The 27,365-nt window shown below is 43.2% G+C and overlaps 1 protein-coding gene across 1 annotated transcript in view; it reads right to left on the bottom strand.

Annotated features, from left to right (window-relative positions):
• Positions 1 to 27,365, bottom strand: part of NEB (nebulin) — a 218,009-nt gene that overhangs the window by 40,213 nt on the left and 150,431 nt on the right. The window contains exons 105-118 of the mRNA XM_064154908.1: positions 26,021 to 26,125; positions 22,466 to 22,570; positions 22,187 to 22,294; positions 20,630 to 20,734; positions 19,009 to 19,113; positions 18,806 to 18,910; positions 14,880 to 14,984; positions 14,603 to 14,713; positions 12,500 to 12,610; positions 11,266 to 11,367; positions 11,035 to 11,133; positions 3,749 to 3,859; positions 2,773 to 2,877; positions 1,795 to 1,899 (exon numbers count right to left, since the gene is read on the bottom strand). Of these exons, the coding sequence (XP_064010978.1) occupies positions 1,795 to 1,899; positions 2,773 to 2,877; positions 3,749 to 3,859; positions 11,035 to 11,133; positions 11,266 to 11,367; positions 12,500 to 12,610; positions 14,603 to 14,713; positions 14,880 to 14,984; positions 18,806 to 18,910; positions 19,009 to 19,113; positions 20,630 to 20,734; positions 22,187 to 22,294; positions 22,466 to 22,570; positions 26,021 to 26,125 (1,482 nt within the window). The remainder of the gene's footprint in view (positions 1 to 1,794; positions 1,900 to 2,772; positions 2,878 to 3,748; positions 3,860 to 11,034; positions 11,134 to 11,265; positions 11,368 to 12,499; positions 12,611 to 14,602; positions 14,714 to 14,879; positions 14,985 to 18,805; positions 18,911 to 19,008; positions 19,114 to 20,629; positions 20,735 to 22,186; positions 22,295 to 22,465; positions 22,571 to 26,020; positions 26,126 to 27,365) is intronic.

The raw sequence follows: 27,365 nt of genomic DNA on the forward strand, positions 1-27,365 counted from the left end.
ACTAAAGAAACAACTCCTTAACTAACCAAAAAGTTATCCTCCTAAATAGTCAAAGAGCCAACTCCTTAACTAACCCAAAAGTTACCCTCCTAAATAACTAAAGAAACAACTCCTTAACTACTGTGTGCCTACTTTGCTCAACAGTTGGAAGGGCTGGGTTGGACTGGATGACCTCTAGAGGTCCCTTCCAACCCAAAGCATTCTATGATTCTATGATCCATGGCAAAAAAGTGAATATCTAATAGTGTTCACCTTCATCAAATCCATATTACTGACCATAAGATGTAAAACCAAGGGTCAGGCTTGTAGCAAAACGTGTGTTACCTAAAATTCTACTCATTAATTTCCTCTTGCAGTGTCAGCTCAGGTGTGAGGAATTTACTGAGCACAAGGAAGAAAGTAGGTAGCTGTAGAAAGGTAACTTGAAGGCTGCTCATGAGTTCAGCCAGTTACATGTTAGCAGATCACTGGAGTGTGTTAGCAGGAGGGACTGAAAAGATGCAATTTAGCCACTTGCTATCTAATTCTGTGCAGGGGAATCCAGGAAGCTAAACGTCCACAAAGAAGAATATATTCTTGCTTTAAGTTATGGCATCCAGCCTATAAGGCACCAATTTCCAGCCTGCTGCATGAGGTAATGACCTGGTGTTGGCTGAGACAGATCCTGACCTCAGAGTGGGGCAGCAAGTAGTGACTTTAACTGCAAAGTGCTTAACAATTGTCTATCCTGTGAAACCTTTTTGCTCTCCATGTCAGGCAGCAGAGCAATAAATCTGTGTTATGAGAGTATTTTTCCCTTGTTTACTTGGAATAGAACCTGGAAGAGGGAGAATTAGAGACCAAATCAGAGTATGAGTTTGCCTGGAATGATTCATCATTTGCTGTATTCCAGAGGGGAAAGTACCAGGCACATTTAATAGCAGCAGTAGGTATTGTTTTGGTTAAAGCCATTTTGGTTTGCAGAATAAGGGTGACAAGAGGTGTCCTTGAGGATAGAATGGATAAAGCAGTTGAAAATATACTGTCAGCAATAAGTCCTTCCAGTTCCTGTGATTCCAAGGTGCTTTTTGTCTAAAGGAAGTCACCCTGATGAATATATTCTGTTGTGCACAGGATTCCAGGGTCCTTTTTGTCTAAAGGAAGTCACCCTGAGGAATATATTCTGTTGTGCACAGGATTCCAAGGTGCATTTTGTCTAAAGGAAGTCACCCTGATGAATACATTCTGTTGTGCACAGGATTCCAAGGTGCATTTTGTCTAAAGGAAGTCACCCTGATGAATATATTCTGTTGTGCACAGGATTCCAGGGTCCTTTTTGTCTAAAGGAAGTCACCCTGATGAATATATTCTGTTGTGCACAGGATTCCAGGGTCCTTTTTGTCTAAAGGAAGTCACCCTGAGGAATATATTCTGTTGTGCACAGGATTCCAGGGTCTTTTTTGTCTAAAGGAAGTCACCCTGAGGAATATATTCTGTTGTGCACAGGATTCCAAGGTCCTTTTAGTCTAAAGGAAGTCACCCTGATGAATATATTCTGTTGTGCAAAGAGATCCATGTACGACAGGCATAAGCCACCTGGGGACCTGCTCTGGAGTGAAGAAGTCACAGAGGTATTTTATGTGCACTCTAAAGTCACAGAGATGCAAATGCTTCTCATGGACTTGTTTACTGAGGTGTTTATAAAGCAGATGGGCAGAGAGGTTGTTAAATAGTGGAGAATTTGCTAGGGTCACTCCAGTGCTGGAGAGTGGGGCTGGGTGAGTGGGATAAAGGAGAAACACACAACCAACTTACGTGGCTCTGTAGTTCTGATGCCTCCCTTAGATGAACCTGCTCAAGATTATCTGGCACCACATGGTAGTGACCCTTACTCTTCTCATACTGCTTCTTGTACTGGTACTGAAGGGAAGGTGTCAAAAATCATCTCAATCAAAAAAAAAAACCCAAACAAAACAAGAAAAAGCAAATAATCCTTCAGCAAATTTACTTCTTAGGTCCAATCAATGCCAACACCTCAATGGAATATCAAAGAGAAATTAGAAAGAAGCAGCAAAAGAAAAAACAAAGAAGTTTAAGACCCAGCATAAGATATCACTTCTCAAAAGGTAGGTGAAGGTTTTTGGTTTTGATTGGGTATTTGTGAGGTTTTTTGGACCATTTTGAATGCAAAGAAGAATTTTCTTCTCCCCCAAAGCCAGGATTAAAATAAGTTATAAAAAAAAAGAAGAAGAAGAAGAAGAAGAAAACAGTGAATATATCAAAAGGCTGTAGCAGGCAACAGTGATTGTTGTCTTGTCTCAGTAATATTATCAGCTCATTTGTTAAGCATAAGTCTGTACATCTACAGCAGGGGGATGTTAAACAGAAATGTTTAAAAAGAAACCAAACAGAGCAAAAAAAAAAGAGTAATTTTAAGTGTGGTAAGAAAAAAAAAGCAACAAGAAAATGGAGGGTTTTTTGTTGTGGTTAGTGTAAAACAATCAGTTAAAATGTAATAAAGAATCAGCTCATCAAAAATCATTAGAGGGTTTAAAATATTAGCAGTCTGACAGCTAATGAAGGTCTCACTTCCCAGAGGATAAATGTGGCAAAGTTGCTGTTAACTAGGAAAGGCTCATTAGAAAGTAAGAGGAAGAGATCACTACCAGGTGATGGCCCAGGAATAAGGGAGGGAGGAGGTGTTACAGAAGTAGTTAGCAGAGATCAATTTGGAATGGGATGGATAGTGATGGGGGGAAAAAAGGCAGCTGGAGCTGGGCTGAGTGAGCTTACGGTACTGGCCAGCTGGCTGGTGCTCAGGACGTGGTTCATGATCAGGGATTCAGACATGTCTGTGACAGGCTTGTGAAGCTTCTTCAAATCTGCCTTGTATTTCACCTGCAGGGCAGGAAGGACAAACCACATCAGCAAAGGAAAGAATAACCCCAGGGATCAGTGGAGGTTGGGGACTGACCTGTTGGAAGGCAGCCATGGGGATAAGGAGCTGGGAGTCCTAAGTGGATGGGAGGTTGACCATGAGTCAGCAATGTGCTCTTGTTCAGGAGGGGCAATGACATTCTGGGGTGTATTTGAAGGGCTGTGGTGAATAGGTTGAGAGAGGTTCTCCTGCCCCTGGTAAGGCTGCATCTGGAGTGCTGTGTACAGTTCTGAGCCCTCCAGTTCAAGAGGGACATAGAACTGCTTGAGAAAGTCCAGCACAGAGCCACAAAGATGATTAGGGGAATGGAACATCTCTCTTATGAGTAGAGACTGAGGAGCTGGGGCTGTGCTGCTTGGAGAGAAGCAGCCTGAGGGGTGACCTCAGCAATATTTATCAATATGTGCAGGGTGAGTGGCAGGAGGCTGGAGCCAGGCTCTGCTGGGTGATGCCCAGTGACAGCACAAGGGGCACTGGGTGGAAGCTGAGGCAGAGGAAGTTTCATTTAAACATAAGGATGATTTTTTTTTCTCTGTGAGGGTGACAGAACCCTGGAGCAGGCTGCCCAGGGAGGTTGTGGAGTCTCCCTCTCTGGAGATATTCAAAACTCTCCTGGACACATTCCTGTGTGACCTGCTGTAGGTGCTCCTGCTCTGGCAGGGTGGTTGGACTGGCTGAGCTTTGGAGGTCCCTTCCAGTCCTTGGCATTCTGTGATTCTTTGAGAGGAGGCTGGGAGACTGAGTTGAATGCATCCATGGATTTCTTTACCAAAGACCTCCTTTGTGTGGGAACTTGTAGCTTCCCTTAGGGAAAAGCAGAAGCAAACCTACCTCGCTAGCCATGTTGTGAGCATCTTTCATGGTCTTGTAGATTTTAGCCTCCTTCAAATCATATTTGGGCTTTTTACCCAGCTCTTTGGCAAAATTCTCCTTGTATTTCACCTACATTGAAAAAAAACAACAACCAAGGATTACACCTGTTCTTCATCTTTACTGGCTGAAAAAGGTAGAGACCCTACTTCCGTGCTGATGGGAAGCAGAAGAACTCCAAGAGGAGCAACTCGAAGGCATCCACTGGAATGAAAGCAATTTTCAGGGGTGACCTGACGTGGAAAGACAATCTACATTTGCATTTGTGTATCACCACCTGCAGTTTTGCATTCAGGTTACATCACCTCGTTGTGAAAAACAACTGACAGAGAGTCAAGAGAATTGCGTTGGTGAAAGACAGCTAAGTCCTGACCCTCAGGGGTGAAGAATTTGTCACTTGATGGGAGCTGTACACAGATAAAAGATGCCTTGTGTCAAAGAGGCAAGAAAAAAAACCCAAACCCTGACAAAGAGTATTTAAAATAACTGTTTTACATACTTCTTGGAGAAAAGAAGAGCTTCCCAAACCACCTCAAGATATAAGAGCAGTGGAAGATGGCAATAGATCAAATACTTTATCCTGTTAGGCACATCCCATGGACTGTGTGAATCAGAGAGGAAGAGGGATGCTACTGATGACAAACAGCAGTGACACAATTAATAACTAGGAGTTAGATCACACTAGAGGCTTAGTAACACTTCCAAACCACAGCAGCAGCAAGATAAAGCAGAGAGCATTGAAAGCCACAATAATCCATCAGATCTAGGCTGGAGGCACTGATATATTGATGGGGAATTAGTTTTGCTCACAGATTAAATGAAGCTAAGTTCTTCATCCATCATGACTTGTCCTATCCCACTGCTGCATATGCAGCTAGAGGCTAATTCCTCCTTGCAAGCCTACAAAGGGGATAGTTCCACTGGGAATAATTTGGAGTTAGTATATTTTGCTAACAGAGATGAAGAAAGTGCAAGGTCCTGCATCTGGGTTGAGGCAAACCCAAGCACAAATCCAGGCTGGGCAGTGAATGGCTGCAGAGAAGCCCTGAGGAGAGGCACCTGGGGGTGTTGGTGGATGAGAAGCTCAACAGGAGCCAGCAGTGTGCACTTGCAGCCCAGAAAGCCAACCAGAGCCTGGGCTGCAGCAGGGGAAGTGTGGCCAGCAGAGCCAGGGAGGTGACTCTCCTCCTCTACTCTGCTCTGCTGAGACCCCACCTGGAGTACTGCAGCCAGTTCTGGAGCCCCTGGGACAAGAGGGCTGTGGAGATGCTGGAGTGTGTCCAGAGCAGGGCCAGGAGGATGCTCAGAGGCTGCAGCAGCTCTGCTGTGAGCACAGACTGAAAGAGTTGAGGCTGTGCAGGCTTCAGAAGAGGAGGCTCCCAAGGGACCTTCTTGTGGCCTTCCAGGATCTGAAGGGGGCTACAAAAATGCTGGGGAGGGACTTTTTGGGCTATCAGAGAGTGACAGGACTGGGGGGGATGGAGCAAAGCTGAAGGTGGGGAGGTTCAGACCAGACGTGAGGAGGAAGTTGTTGAGCATGAGAGTGGTGAGAGGCTGGAATGGGTTGCCCAGGGAGGTGGTTGAGGCCCCATGGCTGGAGGTGTTTCAGGCCAGGCTGGCTGAGGCTGTGGGCAGCCTGCTCTAGGGTAGGGTGTCCCTGGGCATGGCAGGGGGTTGGAACTGGCTGATCCTTGTGGTCCCTTCCAACCCTGCCTGATTCTACGATTCTATTACTGAGGAGTGCAAGGAAAGCTCAAAGTATTAAAGTTCTGGCTTATCTAAATGGATCCCATAGTTAGCATCATTAAGAGTAAACATCAATAGAAGAAATTGTGAGGATTTATCTGTTTTTTTTCTCTGTAGTCTTTGTTCTGTCTGGACTGGAAACAAGCAGGGCAATATTTTCTCCTTACCAATGAGCATTTCCTTAGAGGTATTTGATAGTAAAGAAGCTACTAACCCCCATCCCCTGCTCTAAACAACAAGCACTGAACCACCTCATCAGTCTTTCTGCAAGGATTTCACCTTCTTCAGGACCAAAATCATACTTCTAGAAAGCATGCAGAAAATCTGGAGCACTGGGACTGATGTGTTAAAAAAAAAGAACTAATGGGTCCTCAGAGGAAAAAAAACTGAGCTCTCAAGACACAGCCACCTGAAAACTGAAGTGAAATAAGATACTGAAGAACTGATGACTAAAGTGAGGAGCAGGAGGCTCAGGATGAAGGTTTTATGACAATCAGAGGCACATTAGTAAAGGTAAGAAAGGTGACTGAACACAGAACTAAATAAGATACTGAAGAACTGATGACTGAAGTGACGAGCAGGAGGCTCAGGATGAAGGGTTTATGACAATCAGAGGCACATTAGTAAAGGTAAGAAAGGTGACTGAACACAGAACTAAATAAGATACTGAAGAACTGATGACTGAAGTGAGGAACAGGAGGCTCATGATAAAGGGTTTATGACAATCACAGGCACAAACAGATCATTTTATATTAGTAAAGGTAAGAAAAGTGACTGAACACAGAACTAAATAAGATATTGAAGAACTGATGACTGAAGTGAGGAATAGGAGGCTCATCATAAAGGGTTTATGACAATCAGAGGCACATTAGCAAAGGTAAGAAAGGTGACTGAACACAGAACTAAATAAGATACTGAAGAACTGATGACTGAAGTGAGGAACAGGAGGCTCATGATAAAGGGTTTATGACAATCACAGGCACAAACAGATCATTTTATATTAGTAAAGGTAAGAAAAGTGACTGAACACAGAACTAAATAAGATATTGAAGAACTGATGACTGAAGGGATGAGCAGGAGGCTCAGGATAAAGGGTTTAGGACAATTAGAGGCACTAACAGATCACTTTATATTAGTAAAGGTAAGAAAGGTGACTGAACACAGAACTAAATAAGATACTGAAGAACTGATGACTGAAGTGAGGAATAGGAGGCTCAGCATAAAGGGTTTATGACAATCACAGGCACAAACAGATCACTTTATATTAGTAAAGGTAAGAAAGGTGACTGAACACAGAACTACATAAGATACTGAAGAACTGATGACTGAAGTGAGGAGCAGGAGGCTCAGGATAAAGGGTTTAGGACAATTAGAGGCACTAACAGATCACTTTATATTAGTAAAGGTAAGAAAAGTGACTGAACACAGAACTAAATAAGATACTGAAGAACTGATGACTGAAGTGAGGAACAGGAGGCTCATGATAAAGGGTTTATGACAATCACAGGCACAAACAGATCATTTTATATTAGTGAAGGCAAGAAAGGTGACTGAATGCAGAACTAAATCACATCTTGCACTTGGAATTCATTCTTGCCCGTGCAGCACCACATGGTTCATGCTGGATGCCACTCCTGCTCTTTTGCTTTGTGTAACATGACAACATTCAGACCAAGAAAACCCACGAGTCAGAGCTGCTGCAACACAAAGAACATTCACAGTTTGTTGTGACATAAAGGATTCAGGATTGGTTCTGCCCTCACACCAGTTAAATTCAAGCAGGGCTACACTGGAATCTGTTCAGTTTTGCAAGCCATGCAACATAGGAACAAGACCAAACCATCATGCCACGGGGTTCACTTGAGGGTTTTTTTCCCTAAGCCCAGAAGAAAATGTATTGCAAGACCTATGCAAAATTACCAGCCAGCATGCCAGGCAGGTGGGTGAAATCCAGTGATGAAAAGGCAAGTGAGCAAAATGGACACAAAGAGGCCTTAGAAAGAGTTTGAAGAGAAGAAATATCAAAGAGAAAAAGCAAATTACAGATGATGCCAATTACTCTTTGCTCCCTCACTACAATAGTTAATTTTCTCTCAAAACTTAACCAATCTTTTAGTAAGAGGAGAAGTGGGTAGCACTGGAGCAAAAAGCATGGAGAAGGAGATTCTCCTTGCTCAAGAGGAATAAATGTAGTTTCTTCTTTTGCTTGTAGTACAAAAATCCTTGCTTCTGCTGAAAAGATTCTTGGCTTTCCTGACGCCCACAGTGGCTGACATTCAGACATGCAACAATTCCATGCAGCAGTCGTGGCTAGATGTGGCAAAACCAGGAGAGATGGCAAGAAACAGAAGCAGCTACATGCCCTCGCATCACCACTGGGTACGCTTCTCAGAGGCTGTGGGGGCTGATTCAGTCACACACTGTGCTTCTGTTCCAGCATGAAGGGAGCAGGAGAGTTAAAATGAAGTTTAAATAGAAGGTTGAACAGTTAAAATGAAGTTTTGGTGCCAATGTTATGCATATGATATGAGTGGGCACTGGAAAATATCAGCACCATTGCTCAGGTTTGTCATAAATGGAGTTTTCTACTATTTTTTGCAGTTTCAGGAGCATCAGCTCAAGCTTTTTTGTCTGGCTTTGGTTTTTTTGAGGTGAAAAAGGTGACTTTTCACATTTCATAATGTGCATTGGAATAAATTGCATTGGAAACTTTGTTTAAAAACACTGGAAGCTCCAAAACCATTCTGAAGGGCACAAGACTATTCCAAGCTTCACTTCCAAAGATTGGGAGCTCCAAAACCATTCTGAAGGGCAAAACAATATTTCAAGCTTCAGTTTCAAAGACTGGGAGCTCCAAAACCATTCTGAAGGGCACAACAACATTTCAAGCTTCAATTCCAAAGACTGGGAGCTCCAAAACCATTCTGAAGGACAAAACAATATTTCAAGCTTCAGTTCCAAAGACTGGGAGCTCCAAAAGCATTATGAAGGGTACAACATTTCAAGCTTCAGTTCCAAAGACTGGGAGCTCCAAAAGCATTCTGAAGGGCACAACAACATTGCAAGCTTCAGTTTCAAAGACTGGGAGCTCCAATACCACTCTGAAGGGTACAACAATATTTCAAGCTTCAGTTCCAAAGACTGGGAGCTCCAAAAGCATTATGAAGAGTAAAACATAATTTCAAGCTTCAGTTCCAAAGATTGGGAGATCCAAAAGCATTATGAATGGCACAACAACATTTCAAGCTTCACTTCCAAAGATTGGGAGCTCCAAAAGCATTCTGAAGGGCACAACAACATTGCAAGCTTCAATTCCAAAGACTGGGAGCTCCAAAAGCATTATGAAGGGCACAACAACATTTCAAGCTTCACTTCCAAAGATTGGGAGCTCCAAAAGCATTCTGAAGGGCACAACAACATTTCAAGCTTCAATTCCAAAGACTGTGAGCTCCAAAACCATTCTGAAGGGCACAACAACATTGCAAGCTTCAATTCCAAAGACTGGGAGCTCCAAAAGCATTCTGAAGGGCACAACAACATTTCAAGCTTCCATTTCAAAGACTGGGAGCTCCAAAACCATTCTGAAGGGCACAACAACATTGCAAGCTTCCATTTCAAAGACTGGGAGCTCCAAAACCATTCTGAAGGGCACAACAACATTTCAAGCTTCAATTCCAAAGACTGGGAGCTCCAAAAGCATTCTGAAGGGCACAACAACATTGCAAGCTTCAGTTCCAAAGACTGGGAGCTCCAAAAGCATTCTGAAGGGCACAACAACATTGCAAGCTTCAGTTCCAAAGACTGGGAGCTCCAAAAGCATTCTGGAGAGCACAACAACATTGCAAGCTTCAGTTCCAAAGACTGGGAGCTCCAAAAGCATTCTGAAGGGCACAACAACATTTCAATCTTCAGTTCCAAAGACTGGGAGCTCTAAAAGCATTCTGAAGGGCACAACAACATTTCAATCTTCAGTTCCAAAGACTGGGAGCTCCAAAAGCATTCTGAAGGGCACAACAACATTGCAAGCTTCATCTGTGTGTCTGAAACAAACTCCCCAACCACAGAATGCCCATGAGGGAGAAAAAAAAAGCCAACCCAGGTGGTCACATCTAACAAGTGCTGCCACATTCAACACCTTTGACAAAACTAGATCCAGTGCAACATAAACCTTTTAGCAGCTTGGAATTGTAAGATAATAGGCAAGCAAGAGACACTTAAAATGATCTTACATGACTACTTAGAATATTAGCTTTCTTAAAGGTTCTCATCCATGGGGTATCATAAGATGCAGCTCCATGCCCTTTCATATGTTGTTTGAGGTATTCAGCCTATAATGTGTAGCAAGAAAGCAAGGTCAGAAATTAAATGAACCCAGGATTTAAAAGCATCAAGTGGTGAGAAACAAACCAAACAAACAAGTTGAATTGAGGTGCTGGTGGGAAAAAATAGTCACAGAGTGTAGCAAGGCTGTGCTTCAGAGTGGTCAGAGACCAGGATTGTTGTGTAAAAGTCAGTAAGCTTCTATGGATATATCAATTTCAAGCCAAGATTCTTTTAAAGGCACAAATGAGAAAAAGTGGCTGAAAACCACTCAGAATATCCACCTCAGAAGAGAGGAAATGGCCTTCAAGTTGCACCAGGGGAGGTTTAGGCTAGATATGAGAAAGACACTCCCAAACAGGCTCTCCAGGGAGGTGATTGAATCCCCAGCCCTGGAGGGGTTTAAAAGACACAGATAAGTGGTGCTGAGGGATGTGGTTTAGCACTAGCCTTGGTAGAGTTAGAGAATGGTTGGGCTGGATGATCTTAAAGGTCTTAGTCACCAAAACAATTCTGTGATTCTATAAAGGATGGGTAAGAAGAGTTAGGTAAAAAAAATTGCTTCTTTTAAAGCAAACATCCAGAAAAGCTAAAAACAAAGAACACAGTGAACACTTTGTGCCCAGTACTGCAAAGCCCTTGTCGTGGTGCCAGTTGAAGGAGATTCTATACAACTGCCATTTAGTAAGTCAGTAGAAATGTTTGTTTAGCAATGAAATGTTCAAGAAAAGACTGGCTGGGGCACTTAGTGGCATGGTCTGGTTGATTGGATAGGGCTGGGTGCTAGGTTGGGCTGGATGAGCTTGGAGGTCTCTTCCAACCTGAACACTGGATGAGGCACATAGTGCCATTGTCTGGTTGATTGGATAGGGCTGGGTGCTAGGTTGGACTGGATGAGCTTGGAGGTCTCTTCCAACCTGAACACTGGATGAGGCACTTAGTGGCATGGTCTGGTTGATTGGATAGGGCTGGGTGCTAGGTTGGACTGGATGAGCTTGGAGGTCTCTTCCAACATGGTTGATTCTATGAAATACTTTGCTTTGGGATTCAATTTTTGCTTCAAGACAGTCCCCCCTTTTAAAACAGTCCCTTATCCCCTCACTGACTAATCATTTCAGTTCTAATAGTAGGATTACTCCTTAAATTAACATCATGTCTCATTCCTCTCCCTGCTTCCTTACCTGGCTCGTCAGCTTGGACACCTCCTTTGCCAGTTCAATGTCTGGACGTCCCAGCATGCTTACACCAATGCCAGCTGCTCCACGTTTCTTATATTCAATCTGATAAGGAAACATAAATAAATAGATATAGTTTAGGAGGGAAGGTTATTCCCTTGAATTATTTTACTTCTGCTGCACCTAATAGTAAAATTGTTACTGAGGTATTACACAGAAGACTTAAAGGTCACTTACATCACTAATTAACTTGGCAGCCTGAGTTGCTTTCTTAATATCTGGGCGATCTGCAATAGGAGTGTAGTGGAGGTTTGACTTGGCATCTTTCTTGTATTCAACCTAATCCATTATGGCAGAGAAAGGAAAGAAAAGGATTGAGGATTGATGCTGAGGAATAGACCCAAGGGCACAGTGCAAACACATGGGGAGCGAGCTGATCTAGTTAAAAGACATCCCTGCTGGCTGCAGTGGGGGTTGGACAAGATGAGTTTTTGAGGGTCCCCTCCAACTTGATGTGAGAATCCTGTGGTTTTGGCCAATAATTTCACAAGGAATGGATTTAGGAGGCTAGGTTTGGAAGCTGTCTGGAAACGAAGCATGTGCAATTCTGGCTGTATTTGGAGGAATGAAGAAAATGATGAAACTGACACCAGAACCTCATGTTGTGATTAAGCAGAAACAGGACAATGGAAGAAATCCTTATTTTAAGGGCAATTTTACATCTGTAAATATTTGCAACCTTATGTTTCTGAACATGGAGGCTAGGAGGGAAACCAGAAATAAGTTTTATGCCAGGTAACCAGCAATGTGGCTAAGAAGAGCAATGGTCTCCTGGGGTGTATCAAGAAGAGTGTTGGCAGAAAGTTGAGGGAGGCTTTCTTTCCCCTCGGCTCTGCTCTAGTGAGGCCACAGCTGGAGTCCTGGGTCCAGTTCTGGGCTCCTCAGTGAAGGAGAGATGGGAAACTACTGGAGAAAATCCAATGGAGGCTCCAAAGAGGCTGAGGGGCCTGGAAAATCTCTCTTATGAGGAAAGATTGAGAAAATTTTGTTTTACTAGTCTGGGAAAGAGCAGACTGAGGAGGGATCTCCTCAATGCTGATCAGTTCTTAAAGGGTGAGGGGGCAGATGTGTGGGACCAGGCTTTTTTCAGTGGTGCTCAGTCACAGGACAAGGGATAAGAGGCACAAACTGAAACATGAGAGGTTTTGTGTAACCATGAGGAGCAACTTCTTTAAATTTAGGGGTGACAGAGCACTGGAGCAGGCTGTCCAGAGAGGTAGTGGAGTCTCCATCTCTGGAGACATTCAAAACCCATCTGGACATGCACCTGTGTGACCTCCTTGGCAGAGTAGTTGGACTTGACAATCTCTAGAGGTCCCTTCCAATCCCAGCCACGCTAGGATCCTGTAACTCTGAAGGGATTTGCTAAGACAAAGCTACTTACTTCACAAAGAAAGCAAGACAAACTTACTGTACTCTGTTTTTTAGCAACTTCCATGGCATGCTTCACCTCAGGGGGCTCCAGCATGACAGAGTAATTAGACTTGCCCTTCTCCTTCACAAACTTCTTCTTATAGTTTGTCTGTTAAGAGCAAAAAGGGTAATTTGTGATGTTTTCATTTCACATCAAAGTACATGCATCTGAGTCCAGCCAATCAAACTAAAATCCAAGCTGGGTTGAGAGTGGCTCTGAAGAAAGTGATTTTGGTGTATTGAGTGATAAGATGCTCACCACAAGCCAGCAGTGAGATCATGCAGCCCAAAAAGGCAAATTGTGTGCTGAATGCAGCAGGGCAAGAGAGGGGATTCTGCCTCTTTGCTCTGCTCTGGTGAGACCTGACCTCCAGTACTGCCTCCAGTTCTGGTGTCCTCAGCAGAAGGACACAGAGCTGCTGGAATGAGCCCAGACAAGGCCACAAATATGACCCAAAAGCTGGAGCAATTCTGCTCTGAGGATAGGGTGAGGGAGCTGGAGGTGTTCAGCCTGAAGAAGAGAAAACGCTGGGGGTGATCTTAAAGCTGCCTTCCAATACCTGAAGGGATCCTACAGGAAAGCTGGAGAGGGACTTAGTTACTAAGGGTGTCTAGAGACAGGACAAGGGGAATAGTTTGAAGCTGAGGCAGAGTAGGGTTAGACTGAGGAAGAAGAGTAGACTTAGACTGGATCTGAGGAAGACGTTCTTTGGTGGTGAGAATCTGGAACAGGTTGTCCAGGGAGGTTATGGCTGCCTCCTGCCTGGAGGTGTTCAAGGGGATAGGTTGGACTGGATGATCTTGGAGGTCTTTTCCAACCTGGTTGATTCTATGTTTGTAAGGCCAGGTTGGGTGAGGCATTGAGCAGCTGAATCTGGCTGAGAGGTCAGATTCAGCTCCATGGCAGGTCAAGCTCCATGGCAGGGAGCTTGGAGTAGATGATACTTAGGCTCCCTTCCAACCTGAGCCATTCTATGATCCCACAGTTCTATGAGAGTCAGAAATAAGCTCACTGGAACTGCCAAATGCATTGTTTGTCATAATAAGTTTGTCAGATTACAAGAGTTTGCTATGGGATTTGTATTTAAACCATGTGCCACAAAAAAATTTAGACTTCAGGGCACCTCTTAACACTCCAAACTGTCACTTCTCTTCAGGATATTTCAACAGATTCCCAACTTTGCCCAAGTTGTATTCTGTGAGGAATTAATCTTCTATAAGTGGGGGTTTCATGCTGAGCTTCTGCATGCAAACTAAAGCATGGAGCAGGTGACAATGGCAGGTGGGATGGGGTTCAATAGCTCCAAGTGCAGGGTGCTGCACTTGGGCCACAACAACCCCATGCAGAGATACAGGCTGGGGTCGGAGTGGCTGGAGAGCAGCCAGACAGAGAGGGATCTGGGGGTGCTGATTGATACCCGCCTGAACATGAGCCAGCAGTGTGCCCAGGTGGCCAAGAGAGCCAGTGGCATCCTGGCCTGCATCAGGAATGGTGTGGTCAGCAGGAGCAGGGAGGTCATTCTGTCCCTGTACTCTGCACTGGTTAGACCTCACCTTGAGTCCTGTGTTCAGTTCTGGGCCCCCAGTTTAGGAGGGACATTGAGATGCTTGAGTGTGTCCAGAGAAGGGCAACGAGGCTGGGGAGAGGCCTTGAGCACAGCCCTACGAGGAGAGGCTGAGGGAGCTGGGATTGGTTAGCCTGGAGAAGAGGAGGCTCAGGGGAGACCTTATTGCTGTCTACAACTACCTGAGGGGAGGTTGTGGCCAGGAGGAGGTTGCTCTCTTCTCTCAGGTGGCCAGCACCAGAACGAGAGGACACAGCCTCAGGCTGTGCCAGGGGAGATTTAGGCTGGAGGTGAGGAGAAAGTTCTTCACTGAGAGAGTCATTGGACACTGGAATGGGCTGCCCGGGGAGGTGGTGGAGTCGCCGTCCCTGGAGCTGTTCAAGGCAGGACTGGACGTGGCACTTGGTGCCATGGTCTGGCCTTGAGCTCTGTGGTAAAGGGTTGGACTCGATGATCTGTGAGGTCTCTGCCAACCCTGATGATACTGTGATACACTGCTGGTGACTGCACAGGCAGCCAGCACATGAGTTTCCTACCTCACTGACATGCTTGGTCACTTCTTTCACGTGCGCAGTGTCTCGCGTCTCTGGCAGGGTTGTGAAAGACCCATGTGGAAGCTGCTTCTTGCTATGCTCTTTGTACTTGTTCTGAAAGCACAGGATAAGAAACAGGTAAAGCACAGCGAAGCAAGCCTCAACCCTTCCCTCCAGCCCTCCGTGGCCATGGAGGTGTTGGCTTGCTGGCTGGAGCTGATGATCTGAGAAGCCTTTCTCAGCCTTACTGCCTCTGCGAAACAACTCTTCAGTGCTTTACCTCAGACACCAGAGAGCTGACGTTCTTAGCCAGGAGGATCTGAGGTGTGTCTGGCACAACAAGGCAGGTCCCTCGGGCTTTGTTGTGCTTCTCTTTGTATTTTATCTAGCAGGAAGAAAAGAAATCTTTGTAAGCAATACCAAAGTTAAAAGCCATTAACTACAGCTGTGCCTGCTTCTTAGCACAAAACATCTGCAGAACTCCCAGCCCTGGGTCGATTGCTGATTAAATTTATTCCAGTTTATATATTCCCAGAGCCCTCACCGGCAATGTTATTAAGATATGGGATCTTTATTCATACAGTGGATCCTTATCAATACAGAGGATGCTTAGTAATTCAGAGGATGCTTATTAATACACTGCATCCTTTTTAATACAGTGGATATTTATTAATGCATTGGATCCTTATTAATACAGTGGATATTTATTAATGCATTGGATCCTTATTAATACAGTGGATATTTATTAATACACTGCATCCTTTTTAATACAGTGGATATTTATTAATGCATTGGATCCTTATTAATACAGTGGATATTTATTAATACATTGGATCCTTATTAATGCATTGGATCCTTATTAATACAGTGGATATTTATTAATACATTGGATCCTTATTAACGTATTGGATCCTTATTAATACAGTGGATATTTATTAATACATTGGATCCTTATTAATATAGTGGATCCTCATTAATACAGTGGATATTTATTAATACATTGGATCCTGATTAATACAGTGGATATTTATTAATACATTGGATCCTTACTTATACAGTGGGCCCTTATTAATACAGTGGATCTTCATTAATACAGTGGATATTTATTAATACACTGGATCCTTATTAATGTGTTGGAGCCTTATTAATACAGTGGATCCTTATTAATACAGTGGATCCTCATTATTACAGTGAATATTTATTAATACATTGGATCCTTATTAATGCATTGGATCCTTATTAATACAGTGGATATTTATTAATACAGTGGATCCTTATTAATGCATTGGATCCTTATTAATACAGTGGATCCTCATTATTACAGTGGATATTTATTAATACATTGGATCCTTATTAATGCATTGGATCCTTATTAATACAGTGGATATTTATTAATACAGTGGATCCTTATTAATGCATTGGATCCTTATTAATACAGTGGATATTTATTAATACATTGGATCCTTATTAATGCATTGGATCCTTATTAATACAGTGGATATTTATTAATACATTGGATCCTTATTAATGTATTGGATCCTTATTAATACAGTGGATATTTATTAATACATTGGATCCTTACCAATACACTGGATCCTTATTAATATAGTGGATCCTCATTAATACAGTGGATATTTATTAATACATTGGATCCTGATTAATACAGTGGATATTTATTAATACATTGGATCCTTACTTATACAGTGGGCCCTTATTAATACAGTGGATCCTCATTAATACAGTGGATATTTATTAATACACTGGATCCTTATTAATGTGTTGGAGCCTTATTAATACAGTGGATCCTTATTAATACAGTGGATCCTCATTATTACAGTGAATATTTATTAATACATTGGATCCTTCTTAATGCATTGGATCCTTATTAATACAGTGGATATTTATTAATACAGTGGATCCTTATTAATGCACTGGATCCTTATTAATACAGTGGATCCTCATTATTACAGTGGATATTTATTAATACATTGGATCCTTATTAATGCATTGGATCCTTATTAATACAGTGGATATTTATTAATACAGTGGATCCTTATTAATGCATTGGATCCTTATTAATACAGTGGATATTTATTAATACATTGGATCCTTATTAATGCATTGGATCCTTATTAATACAGTGGATATTTATTAATACATTGGATCCTTACCAATACACTGGATCCTTATTAATATAGTGGATCCTCACTAATACAGTGGATATTTATTAATACATTGGATCCTTATTAATACAGTGGATATTTATTAATACATTGGATCCTTACCAATACAGTGGATCCTCATTAACACAGTGGATATTTATTAATACACTGGATCCTTATTAATGTATTGGATCCTTATTAATACAGTGGATCCTTATGAATACATTGGATATTTATTAATACATTGGATCCTTATTAATGTATTGGATCCTTATTAATACAGTGGATCCTTATGAATACATTGGATATTTATTAATACATTGGATCCTTACCAATACAGTGGATCCTCATTAGCACAGTGGATATTTATTAATACACTGGATCCTTATTAATGTATTGGATCCTTACCAATACAGTGGATCCTTATTAATACAGTGGATATTTATTAATACACTGGATCCTTATTAATGTATTGGATCCTTATGAATACAGTGGATCCTTATGAATACATTGGATATTTATTAATACATTGGATCCTTACCAATACAGTGGATCCTCATTAGCACAGTGGATATTTATTAATACATTGGATCATTATTACTGCACTGGATCCTTATTAATATATTGGATCTTTATTAATACAGTGGATTCTCATTAATATACTGGATCCTTTTTAATACATTGGATCTTTATTAATAGATTAGATAGTTATTAATATATTGGATCATTATTAATATATTAGATATTTATTACTATATAAGATCTTTATTAATACAGTGGAGTCTCATTAATATAGTGGATCCTTATTAATACATTAGATTCTTATTAATACAATGGGTCTGTATTAATACACTGGATCCTTATTAATATATTGGGTCCTTATTAATATGTTGGGATCTTATTAATACAGTGGATCATTATTAATATATTGCATCTTTATTAACACAGTGGATCCTTGTTAATACAGTGGATCCTTGTTAATATAGTAGATATTTACTGACTAATATATTGGATCTTTATTAATACAGTGGATTCTTATTAATTTCTTGGATCCTTATTAATACAGTGGTCTTTATTAATAGACTGGATCTTATTAATGAACTGGATCCTTTTTAATACAGTAGATCCTTGTTAACACAATGGATCTTTATAAATACACTGGATCCTTATTAATACATTGGATCTTCACTAATATACTGAATGCTTATTAATACAATGATGATGTATTTAGTGAATATTTATTATGATCTCAAATACTTATTAATACATTGAATGTTTCTTAATATGATGGCTATTATTGTAGTATTACTGATGATTGAAGATACTTTCTGGTTTCCCCAGGTGTTTTCATGTCAGCCATGCAGAGACACAGCAAAGGTCTAGGATATTCATATCATATTCAGGCATGCTAACTTTGAATCCATGTCCCTGGAGCTATTCAAGGCAGGATTGGATGTGGCACTTGGTGCCATGGTCTAGCCTTGAGCTCTGTAGTAAAGGGTTGGACTTGATGATCTGTGAGGTCTCTTCCAACCTTGGTGATACTGTGATACTGTGATACTGATAGGACTGTAAGGGAATGGATCCAAGCTAGAGGAAGCTATCTCTGGAGGGGTTTCAAAGCCAGGCAGGTGTGGCACTGAGGTTGCCTGGCAGTGCTGGGTTTGCAGTAGGACTCAGTGACCTTAGAAGTCTTTTCCAACCAAAACGATTCTGTGACATGACAATTTCACATCACAGACCCCTGACCTGGACGTGGCACTTGGTGCCATGGTCTAGCCTTGAGCTCTGTGGTAAAGGGTTGGACCTGATCTATGAGGTCTCTTCCAACCTTGGTGATACTGTGAGCTTTAATCCATGACCCAATCCAGTGACACTACAAGACTGAATCTGTTCAGATCTTGCCACTTTGATAATGAAATAACCCAAATAACGAAGTGGGACTGAGAACAACTTTCCTCAATCCAATCCTTATTTCCAATCAAGTAGTTTGTTCAGTAAGCAAAGTCCTAGCAGAACAAAGAAAGAGTGTTCAAGTCCTTACATCACTGGCCAGGATGGCATTATTTAAGGCCAATACTGTGTTTTTGTCATCTGTGACAGAGAGTTTGCATCCCTTTAGGAATTCCCGGTCCAGTTTATATTCATACTGCAGGAAGAAAAGACAAAAGAGAGTCTCAAGACTTCTACCTTTAAGAAAGTAGATGTAGGGAAAGGGAATGTTCAGTTGGTTGTGAGTTTTCTTACGTCACTTTGCTGCAGAGATGACTTGGCTGCTTGAACAAAGTCAGGCCTGTCAGCAATCCAGTGCCAGTGGGCTTTGGCTGCTTCATATTTCTTCTTATAATCCAGCTGTTTATAGGGAAAGAAGAAGGAAAACCATCCAGGAGTTAAATGGAAGTTGTGTATTTTACACCTGGCATTCACACAGGTGCAAATTCTCTTTGGTCTGTGCTAGAAAAGCCTGGATGAGGCACTTAGTGCCATGGTCTGGTTGATTGGCCACAGCTGGGTGCTAGGTTGGACTGGATGAGCTTGGAGGTCTCTTCCCACCTGGTTGATTCTATGAAATTCTAGGTAAGGAGAGATGAGTGCTGGGGTTGTGAGCTCTAGGGGAGTAGCTGGACTTGATGACCTCACAGGTGTCTCCCAGGCTCAACAGTTGTATGGCTCTATGGCTCTAGGAAAGTGCACCTACATCAGACTAGAGCTGTGCTCTCAATCATGCAAGGAGTCCATTCACACTAGTTTGTCCTCTGCTAGGTGGGGAAAGGAATACAAGATGACTTTGATGAAGGTTGAGAGCTTTCTTGCTTGGGCCACCAAGCACAGAAAACCCAGGAGAGCTTCTCAGAATGTTTTTGGATTGGAAGAGACATTTAAAGGTTACCTAGCATCCCTCCCTGGAGGTGTTCAAGGCCAGGTTGGATGAGGCCTTGAGTAACCTGTTCTAGTGGGAGGTGTCCCTGTCTATGGCAGGGGGTGGGAACTGGATGATCTTTGAGGTCACTTCCAACCTAAACCACTCTATGACCTATGATCTATGAACCAGCCCTCCTAGGATGGACTGGGACAAAGCTCCCCATGCTTTGTCTACAAGAACATCACCACAGAGAGCTTCTGGGGCTACTGTCAGAAAAAGAGAGATGGTCTAGAGGAACAGTAGGTATGTGAAGTAGCAGGCTGCCCGGTGAGGTGGTGGAGTCTCCATCTCTGGAGACCATCCAAACCTGCCTGGATGTGTTCCTAGGTGACCTTCTCCAGGTGAACTTGCCTTGGCAGGGGGCCTGGACTTGATAATCTCCAGAGGTCCCTTCCAACCCCTACCATTCTGTGATCCTGTGACATACAAGGACTCCAAATGACCTCAAGGACAATGTGCAGAATGAGAACTAGAAGCAAAATCTAAGTTCAGGATTTTCAATGGAGTTAAAAATGACTTCTGGTGATCCCTGACAACTGAGAGACCTCAGTTAGTCTGGAGGAGAGAAAGCTGAGAGGGGATTTTATCAATGTCTACTGATGTCTGAGGAGTGAGTGTCAGGATGAAGGTGCCAGGCTCTTTTTGGTGGTGCCCAATAATAGGACAAGAAACAATGGGTACAAGCTGAAACCTAGGAGCTTCCACCTCAACATGAGGAGAAACCACTGGAGCCCTGGAGCAGGCTGCCCAGAGAGTTTGTGGAGTCTTCTTCTCTGGAGACTTTCAAAACCCACCTGGATGTGTTCCTGTGAGACCTGCCCTAGGTCATCCTGCTTTGGCAGAAGGGTTGGTTCCTTCCAACCCCTACCATGCTATGATTCTATGACTGCCAACCCCAAACATCACCCATGATAAAATTAAAGTGTTAAATTAGACCCAACTCACATTGCTGTTCAGCTTGTAAGTGTTCCTGGGAGTCTTAATATGAACCGAATCGACTTTGACGTTGCAGTGAGATTTGTTCCTTTCGTACACCTCTTTGTACTTCAGCTGCAGAAAGACAAACACAAAACGTTTCCAAAGACAACTGCACCACCACCAAGGAGACCATCAAGATATGAAACACTTGATTTTAAAAATGGCTCCTCTCAGGGCTGACTCTTAACAGAAGGAAAGGCAGTTCAGTCACCATGACTCCATATCCACCAACCCTCTCAAAGAAAGGTCTTCTCCAGCAGCACTTCTCAGCAGGCAGGATTCAGCATGAAGCAGAGGACAAGATACATCACATGAACAGGAAACTCTGCCTGTTTGTAGGGTTTTGCACCTAACAGAGATGCTTTAAAGACATTTTATCTCATGATGGACACAATCAGTGCTTGAGGAAAATCCCTTGCTAGAATCTCCCAACTGAGCACTCAGCTTGGCAATGGAACGCTTGGAAAGGCAGGAGGGAAACATTTCAGTGAGTTTGCAGATGATGCCAAGCTAGGAGCAGCTGTGGATGTATAGGAGGGTAGAAGAGCCCTGCAGAGGGACCTGGCCAGGCTGGATGGGTGGGCAGAGGCCAATGGGATGAGACTGAACAAGGCCAAGTGCAAGGTTCTACACTTTGGCCACAACAACCCCAAGCAGCACTACAGGCTGGGGACAGAGTGGCTGAGAGCAGCCAGGCAGAGAGGGACCTGGGGGTGCTGGTAGAGAGGAACTGAAGATGAGGCAGCAGTGTGCCCAGGTGGGCAGGAGAGCCAATGGCATCCTGGGCTGGCTCAGGAGCAGTGTGGCCAGCAGGACAAGGGAGGTTCTTCTGCCCCTGTGATCAGCACTGGTCAGGCCACACCTTGAGTGCTGTGTCCAGTTCTGGGCTCCTCCATTCAAGAGAGATGTTGAGGTGCTGGAAGGTGTCCAGAGAAGGGTAACGAAGCTGGTGAGGGGCCTGGAGCACAGCCCTGTGAGGAGAGGCTGAGGGAGCTGGGGGTGTGCAGCCTGCAGAAGAGGAGGCTCAGGGCAGAGCTCATTACTGTCTGCAGCTACCTGCAGGGAGGTTGTAGCCAGGTGGGGTTGGGCTCTTCTGCCAGGCAAGCAGCAACAGAAGAAGGGGACAGAGTCTGAAGTTGTGGCAGGGGAGGTCTAGGCTGGATGTTAGGAGGAAGTTGTTGTCAGAGAGAGTGATTGGCGTTGGAATGGGCTGCCCAGGGAGGTGGTGGAGTCGCTGTGCCTGGAGGTGTTGAAGCAAAGCCTGGTTGGGGCACTTAGGGCCATGGTCTGGTTGATTGGCCAGGGCTGGGTGCTAGGATGGACTGGCTGAGCTTGGAGGTCTCTTCCAACCTGCTTGATTCTATGATTCACACAAGGAGTCTGACATGCAAACAAACCCCAGGGCCTTGAACAAGAAGCCAAATCTTAATGACAGTGTTATAGCTGAGTTAAAAGTGTTGCACAGTCAAGTAGAAAGTTCATTAAGTGTCTTTTGGGTGCCACAGTCAAGGATGATTTACTTACATCACTTATCCTGTCCTTGACCTTGCGTACATGCAGTAACATGGGGGTGTCCTGGATGGTGGTATAGCCTCTGGGTTTTGCTTTGTTATATTCCAGCTTGTAAATAATCTGAGGATGAAAATAAACAAACAATCCCAGATTATTTCTCTACATCATTGGTGTCAGCTGTAAAAAAAGAAAGAATATCAAGACGAGAAAAGCTGAATAATGGAGTAGTGAAAATGTCCTCTTCTGCATTCAGAGAAGGAAGCAGGCTTGAAAGGGAATGGCCACACTTACATCACTGATCTGTTTGTTGACCTTTGTAGTCCTTAAGTGCTCTGGAGTATCCACAACCGTTGTGTATTTGTCTTTCTTCTTTTCATAGTCCTTTTTGTATTGGACCTGGTGATTGGGGGAGGAGAGCATGTGGTAACCACACAACCCAAGGCAAGACCTCTGTGGTAACCACACAACCCAAGGCAAAACCTCTGTGGTAACCCCACAACCCAAGGCAAGACCTCTGTGGTAACCCCACAACCCAAGGCAAGACCTCTGTGGTAACCCCACAACCCAAGGCAAGACCTCTGTGGTAACCCCACAACCCAAGGCAAAACCTCTGTGGTAACCCCACAACCCAAGGCAAGACCTCTGTGGTAACCCCACAACCCAAGGCAAAACCTCTGTGGTAACCCCACAACCCAAGGCAAGACCTCTGTGGTAACCCCACAACCCAAGGCAAAACCTCTGTGGTAACCACACAACCCAAGGCAAGGCCTCTGTGGTAACCACACAACCCAAGGCAAGACCTCTTCAGGAGATGCCTCTGCATTCACACATAAAACTGCAAGATCCTTCCACCCCCAAAGTACAACAGAAGCTGAACATGCACAATGAGCTATGCTTTGCAAACCTCTAATGTGCCCAAGAGGCTGCCTACATGTTTGTGTCATTAATTTTACATAGGGAAGCTTCACTCCTATCCTAAATCTCCAAGATTGAGCTAGGGAAGGTTTAGATTGGATATCAGGAAAAGAATTATTTCCTGCAAGAGTGGTCAGGCACTGGCACAGGCTGCCCAGGGAGGTGGTGGAGTCACCATGCCTGGAGGTGCTCAAGAAATGTGTGGACATGGCACTTGGGGACAGGTTTCAATGGCCATGGTGGTGTTGGGTTGATGGTTGGACTCAATGTTCTTAGAGGGCTTTTCCAACCCAAACAATTCTATTCAATTCCACTCTGAAAAACACAATCTTGGCCAATGAATGACTTTCAGAATTCATAACCAGGCAGTATCTTATGTTTATATATTCATCAAATGAAATGAAATGTAGAACATCCTACACAGCAGAAGATAAATGAATATCTCATAACCCCAGGCTGTTTTAAAGGCTTTGAGAGGAGAAGTTTCATCTTGCTAATATTCTTCTCAGAGATCTTCCTACCAGGGCTCTATCCCAGTTCTCATAGAATTCAATGAGAACACTGCACAGCAGGACTGGGAACTCATTGTAGGCAGCCTGAGGGCAGGTGGAAGATGTGGGAGCACAGTTTTAAAAGGAACTTTCATGCTCTTTATCTTGCATCAGAAAAATGAACCCATGCTTTTCCTACAGGACTAGAACAGACCTGATATAACTAATTATATCCAGACAACAAACCACAACATGAAGTCAACTCAGATAAACATGCAGGTCAGGCAGAGTGGTTTCTTCTTTGCTTCACCACACACATAAACACACAAACTTACCTGCAAGGAGCTTTTTAATGAGATAATGTGGATAAATTGAACAAAAATGTGTAATAAAGACCTTCAGTCCCTTAGCACTGAGGAATTTATGAGCTGTGCTAACAGTGACAAAGAACACCACTCCTCTCTCTCTCATGGAGTTGGTTTCTACTGCTGTATTTCTATTTGCTGGCTTTACTCAGCCCAGTCAGGAATCATTTTTACCACTGAAAAGAGTAAGGTCACTGCTAGCAGCTGTGATTTCAGAGCTGAAATAAATATGTGACAGTTATCTAAAGGAGCCACAACTTCATTCAGCTGGCACAAGGGAAATATATTTGCTGGAATCCAGATTAAATCAAGGTAGAATAGATGGAAAGTTAATTCTTCACAACAATGTCAGAGTCATGCCAGGCTTGCTTTTACCTCATCAGAAATATAAAGGTCAGGCTCTTTGTTCTGTATGAACAAATAGATGAACTGAGCTCACTGTCTACCTTCTGATTCTAATTAGAACTGTCAAAAAGGGGCAACAGGAGCCTGTTTTGTTATATATATACTATATAGTGTGGCTGCCTGAGCAGCAAGCAAAGACATTGATGAAAACCTGATTTGCCTTAGACTTGTGCACCTATACCACGTCTAAGAGCACTCAGAAGTAAGGCCTGCCTCTGGTCAGCATCCAGGCACATTCTGATGCCATTCTCAAGCAGATAAATGTTGTCATCTACTCACCAAATTATTTCATACTGAGCTAAGAGACTTGTGCTAGGAGGGGTGGGCAGACAATGAAAGGGTGGCAGAATGAGAATCTGGGTTAGGAAACCTTTCCAGAACAGCTAGTGTATTAAATGTGGGGAATATTGATCTTTATGTAACTATGTGAAGTTATCTAGAAGTAGCTATCACAATTATTTAATATGAAAGGAGAAAAGGGAGGAAAAAATCAGCCAGAGCTGAGTGAAGTCAACGCTGCAGTCGATAACGTTTCAGACATTGTGCTCTCAAAGATGTTTTATCACAGCCAATATTAAGCACATCAACAAAAAACTCTGGATTCTGCTATCCACAGAAATGTAGAGAACTCCCAAGCACTAAATATTAGAAGTCAAAGCAGCTATAATGTAGGTGTGTCCTATAGCAGCAGCTCTTCATATTACCTGGCTCCATAAGTAAGTATTGTAGAGTGCTGTCAGCATATCTGGCCTCAGAATTTCATTACATCCTTGTTGCAGGAGCATCTTGGCAAAGGATTTATACTTTCTCTGTTCATGCAAACAGCAATGAAGCACAAAAGAGACTTGTAAACAACATAAACAACAGCACAGCTCTAGATCCCAGACACTTGGAGAGTGGAGAGATTTAGGCAAGATACTACATATATTCATTCTGATGTGCATCCATCTTACATCTGTAGAGTTAAGAATGTCAGGAATAGGCAGGAACAGTTTCTTTGCTGCCAAGAGTGGGCAGGTATTGGAACAGGCTGCCCAGGGTGGTGGTGGAGTCACCAGCCCTGGAGGTGCTCAAGGAAACTGTGGACATGGCATTCGTGGGCATGGTTTGATGGCCATGGTGGCGTTGGGTTGATGGTTGTACTCAGTGATCTTAGAGGTCTTTTTCAATCCAAACATTTCCATGATTCTAGGAAAAGATTTGCTTAATATTCCATTAAGGAAAACAGCTTTTGGAAGGCAAGAGTAAATGACAGATGGTGGTGAGAGCACACAAAAGCCAAATCAGGCACTGTTGCTTGAGTAATGAGCAAGAAGATAGTGCCTTAGAGGTCATTGAAAGAGAGGTAATAAACCCCAAATGCATGCTGCAGCAGCATGGATTTGTTTCCAAGCTCCCCAATGACCCCACGAGGCACTGGGTTTGTGATGTCAGTTGATGCACAGTGTATGAAGGCATCTGTACTTTCATACAGTAGAGATTGGCTCACTCAAAAAGCAAGACCTCTTTTTGGGTGGCAATACAGAGAGTGTCTGATCCATCCAACGGGAACGTCGCAACATCCCAGGTGAGCCCTGTGATATTGCCAGCTGGAGACACTTCAGGCAGGCAGAGCAGCTGCAAATGAACCAGGCACTTTCTGGCAGCACTGGGCAGTGCTCCTACAGTACCTGACTGCTCAGTCTGGTCCCCCACTTGGCCAGGAGATTCCTAGGATCATCCACAATAACGCTGTACCTATCTTTGAGCTTCTCATAGGCAGCTTTATACAATTTCTGCTCAGAATGGCATAATACAGTGTCACAAATTAAGAGAGAGTGAAGACACAAAGAGATCATAGATCTGACCATTGGAAAACAAACAGAAGAGACCTCTTTACACAGACTAGCTAAAGGCTGGGCTTGAAGATCACGTTCAGAAGAGAAGAAACAAAAGAAGAAATTAAAACAAAGCAGAGAGAAAATATTCCCACTTCTACATGCATCTTTGAATTCCCACTGGAAAGCCTAATCAACACTTTAAGGCTGCCTGTATTCTTTCCTTGCCACTCCTCAGTAACCCATTTTATGACAGCACCAAAACCTAACTGCAGAAGCAACTTTGCATGGAATCAGATTCTTGATTTGTGGAGGAGGAGGAGACAATGAGGTGCAGAGGTAAACTACAAGGTTATATCATCATATTTTTAAAGCAAAACCTATCATCTTTCATCATAAAAGTGATCACTTAGATAACAAAAGACATTTGGGCAAACTCAATTCAGCACTTAGATAACAGAAGACATTTAGGTAAGTTCACTTCAATGTATGGAGGAGCCCTCATTGCTAGAATTTTACTCATTTCTGTTTTCCATCTCCATTTTTTCCCTTCTTTTCTCTGCTGAACAATGAGAAAACTACACTTAGAAGCTTCCATTACAACTTTGGGATCACTGATTATTAAATTGGGAATCAAATGAGAACAGTGGTACTGGAATGGCATCTGTTTGAAGAAGTTTTTCTTACCTAGGATAGGTAATATCATATTGGCTTTCCAATACCTGAAGGGGGCCTATAAGAAAGCTGGGGAGGGACTTTTTAGGGTGTTGGGTAGTGATAGGACTGGGGAGAATAAATCCAAGCTAGAGGAGGGGAGATTCAGATTGGATGTTAGGAAGTTCTTCCCCATGAGGGTGGTGAGACACTGGAACAGGTTGCCCAGGGAGATGGTGGAAGCCTCATCCTTGGAGGTTTTTAAGGTCAGGTTGGATGTGGCTCTGAGCAACCTGATCTAGTGTGAGGTGTCCCCATGGCAGGGGAGCTGGAACTGGATGATCCTTGAGGTCCCTTCCAACCCTGACAATTCTTTGATTTACCAGGAGACATTTCCTGTGATGACAAAGTAATGGAACTGGGCTCAAGATTTCATTGCCCTGCCCGAATACTCAGGCAGACAATAAGATCAACCTTCTCTCTCCTGCTTTTAGTCCAACTTCAAGTCATCTTTTAGCCTGACTATATTTTTATTTATTTACAA

The sequence above is a fragment of the Pogoniulus pusillus genome, chromosome 2 (genome assembly GCF_015220805.1).
Source record: "Pogoniulus pusillus isolate bPogPus1 chromosome 2, bPogPus1.pri, whole genome shotgun sequence".
In the NCBI taxonomy this organism is placed as follows: domain Eukaryota; kingdom Metazoa; phylum Chordata; class Aves; order Piciformes; family Lybiidae; genus Pogoniulus; species Pogoniulus pusillus.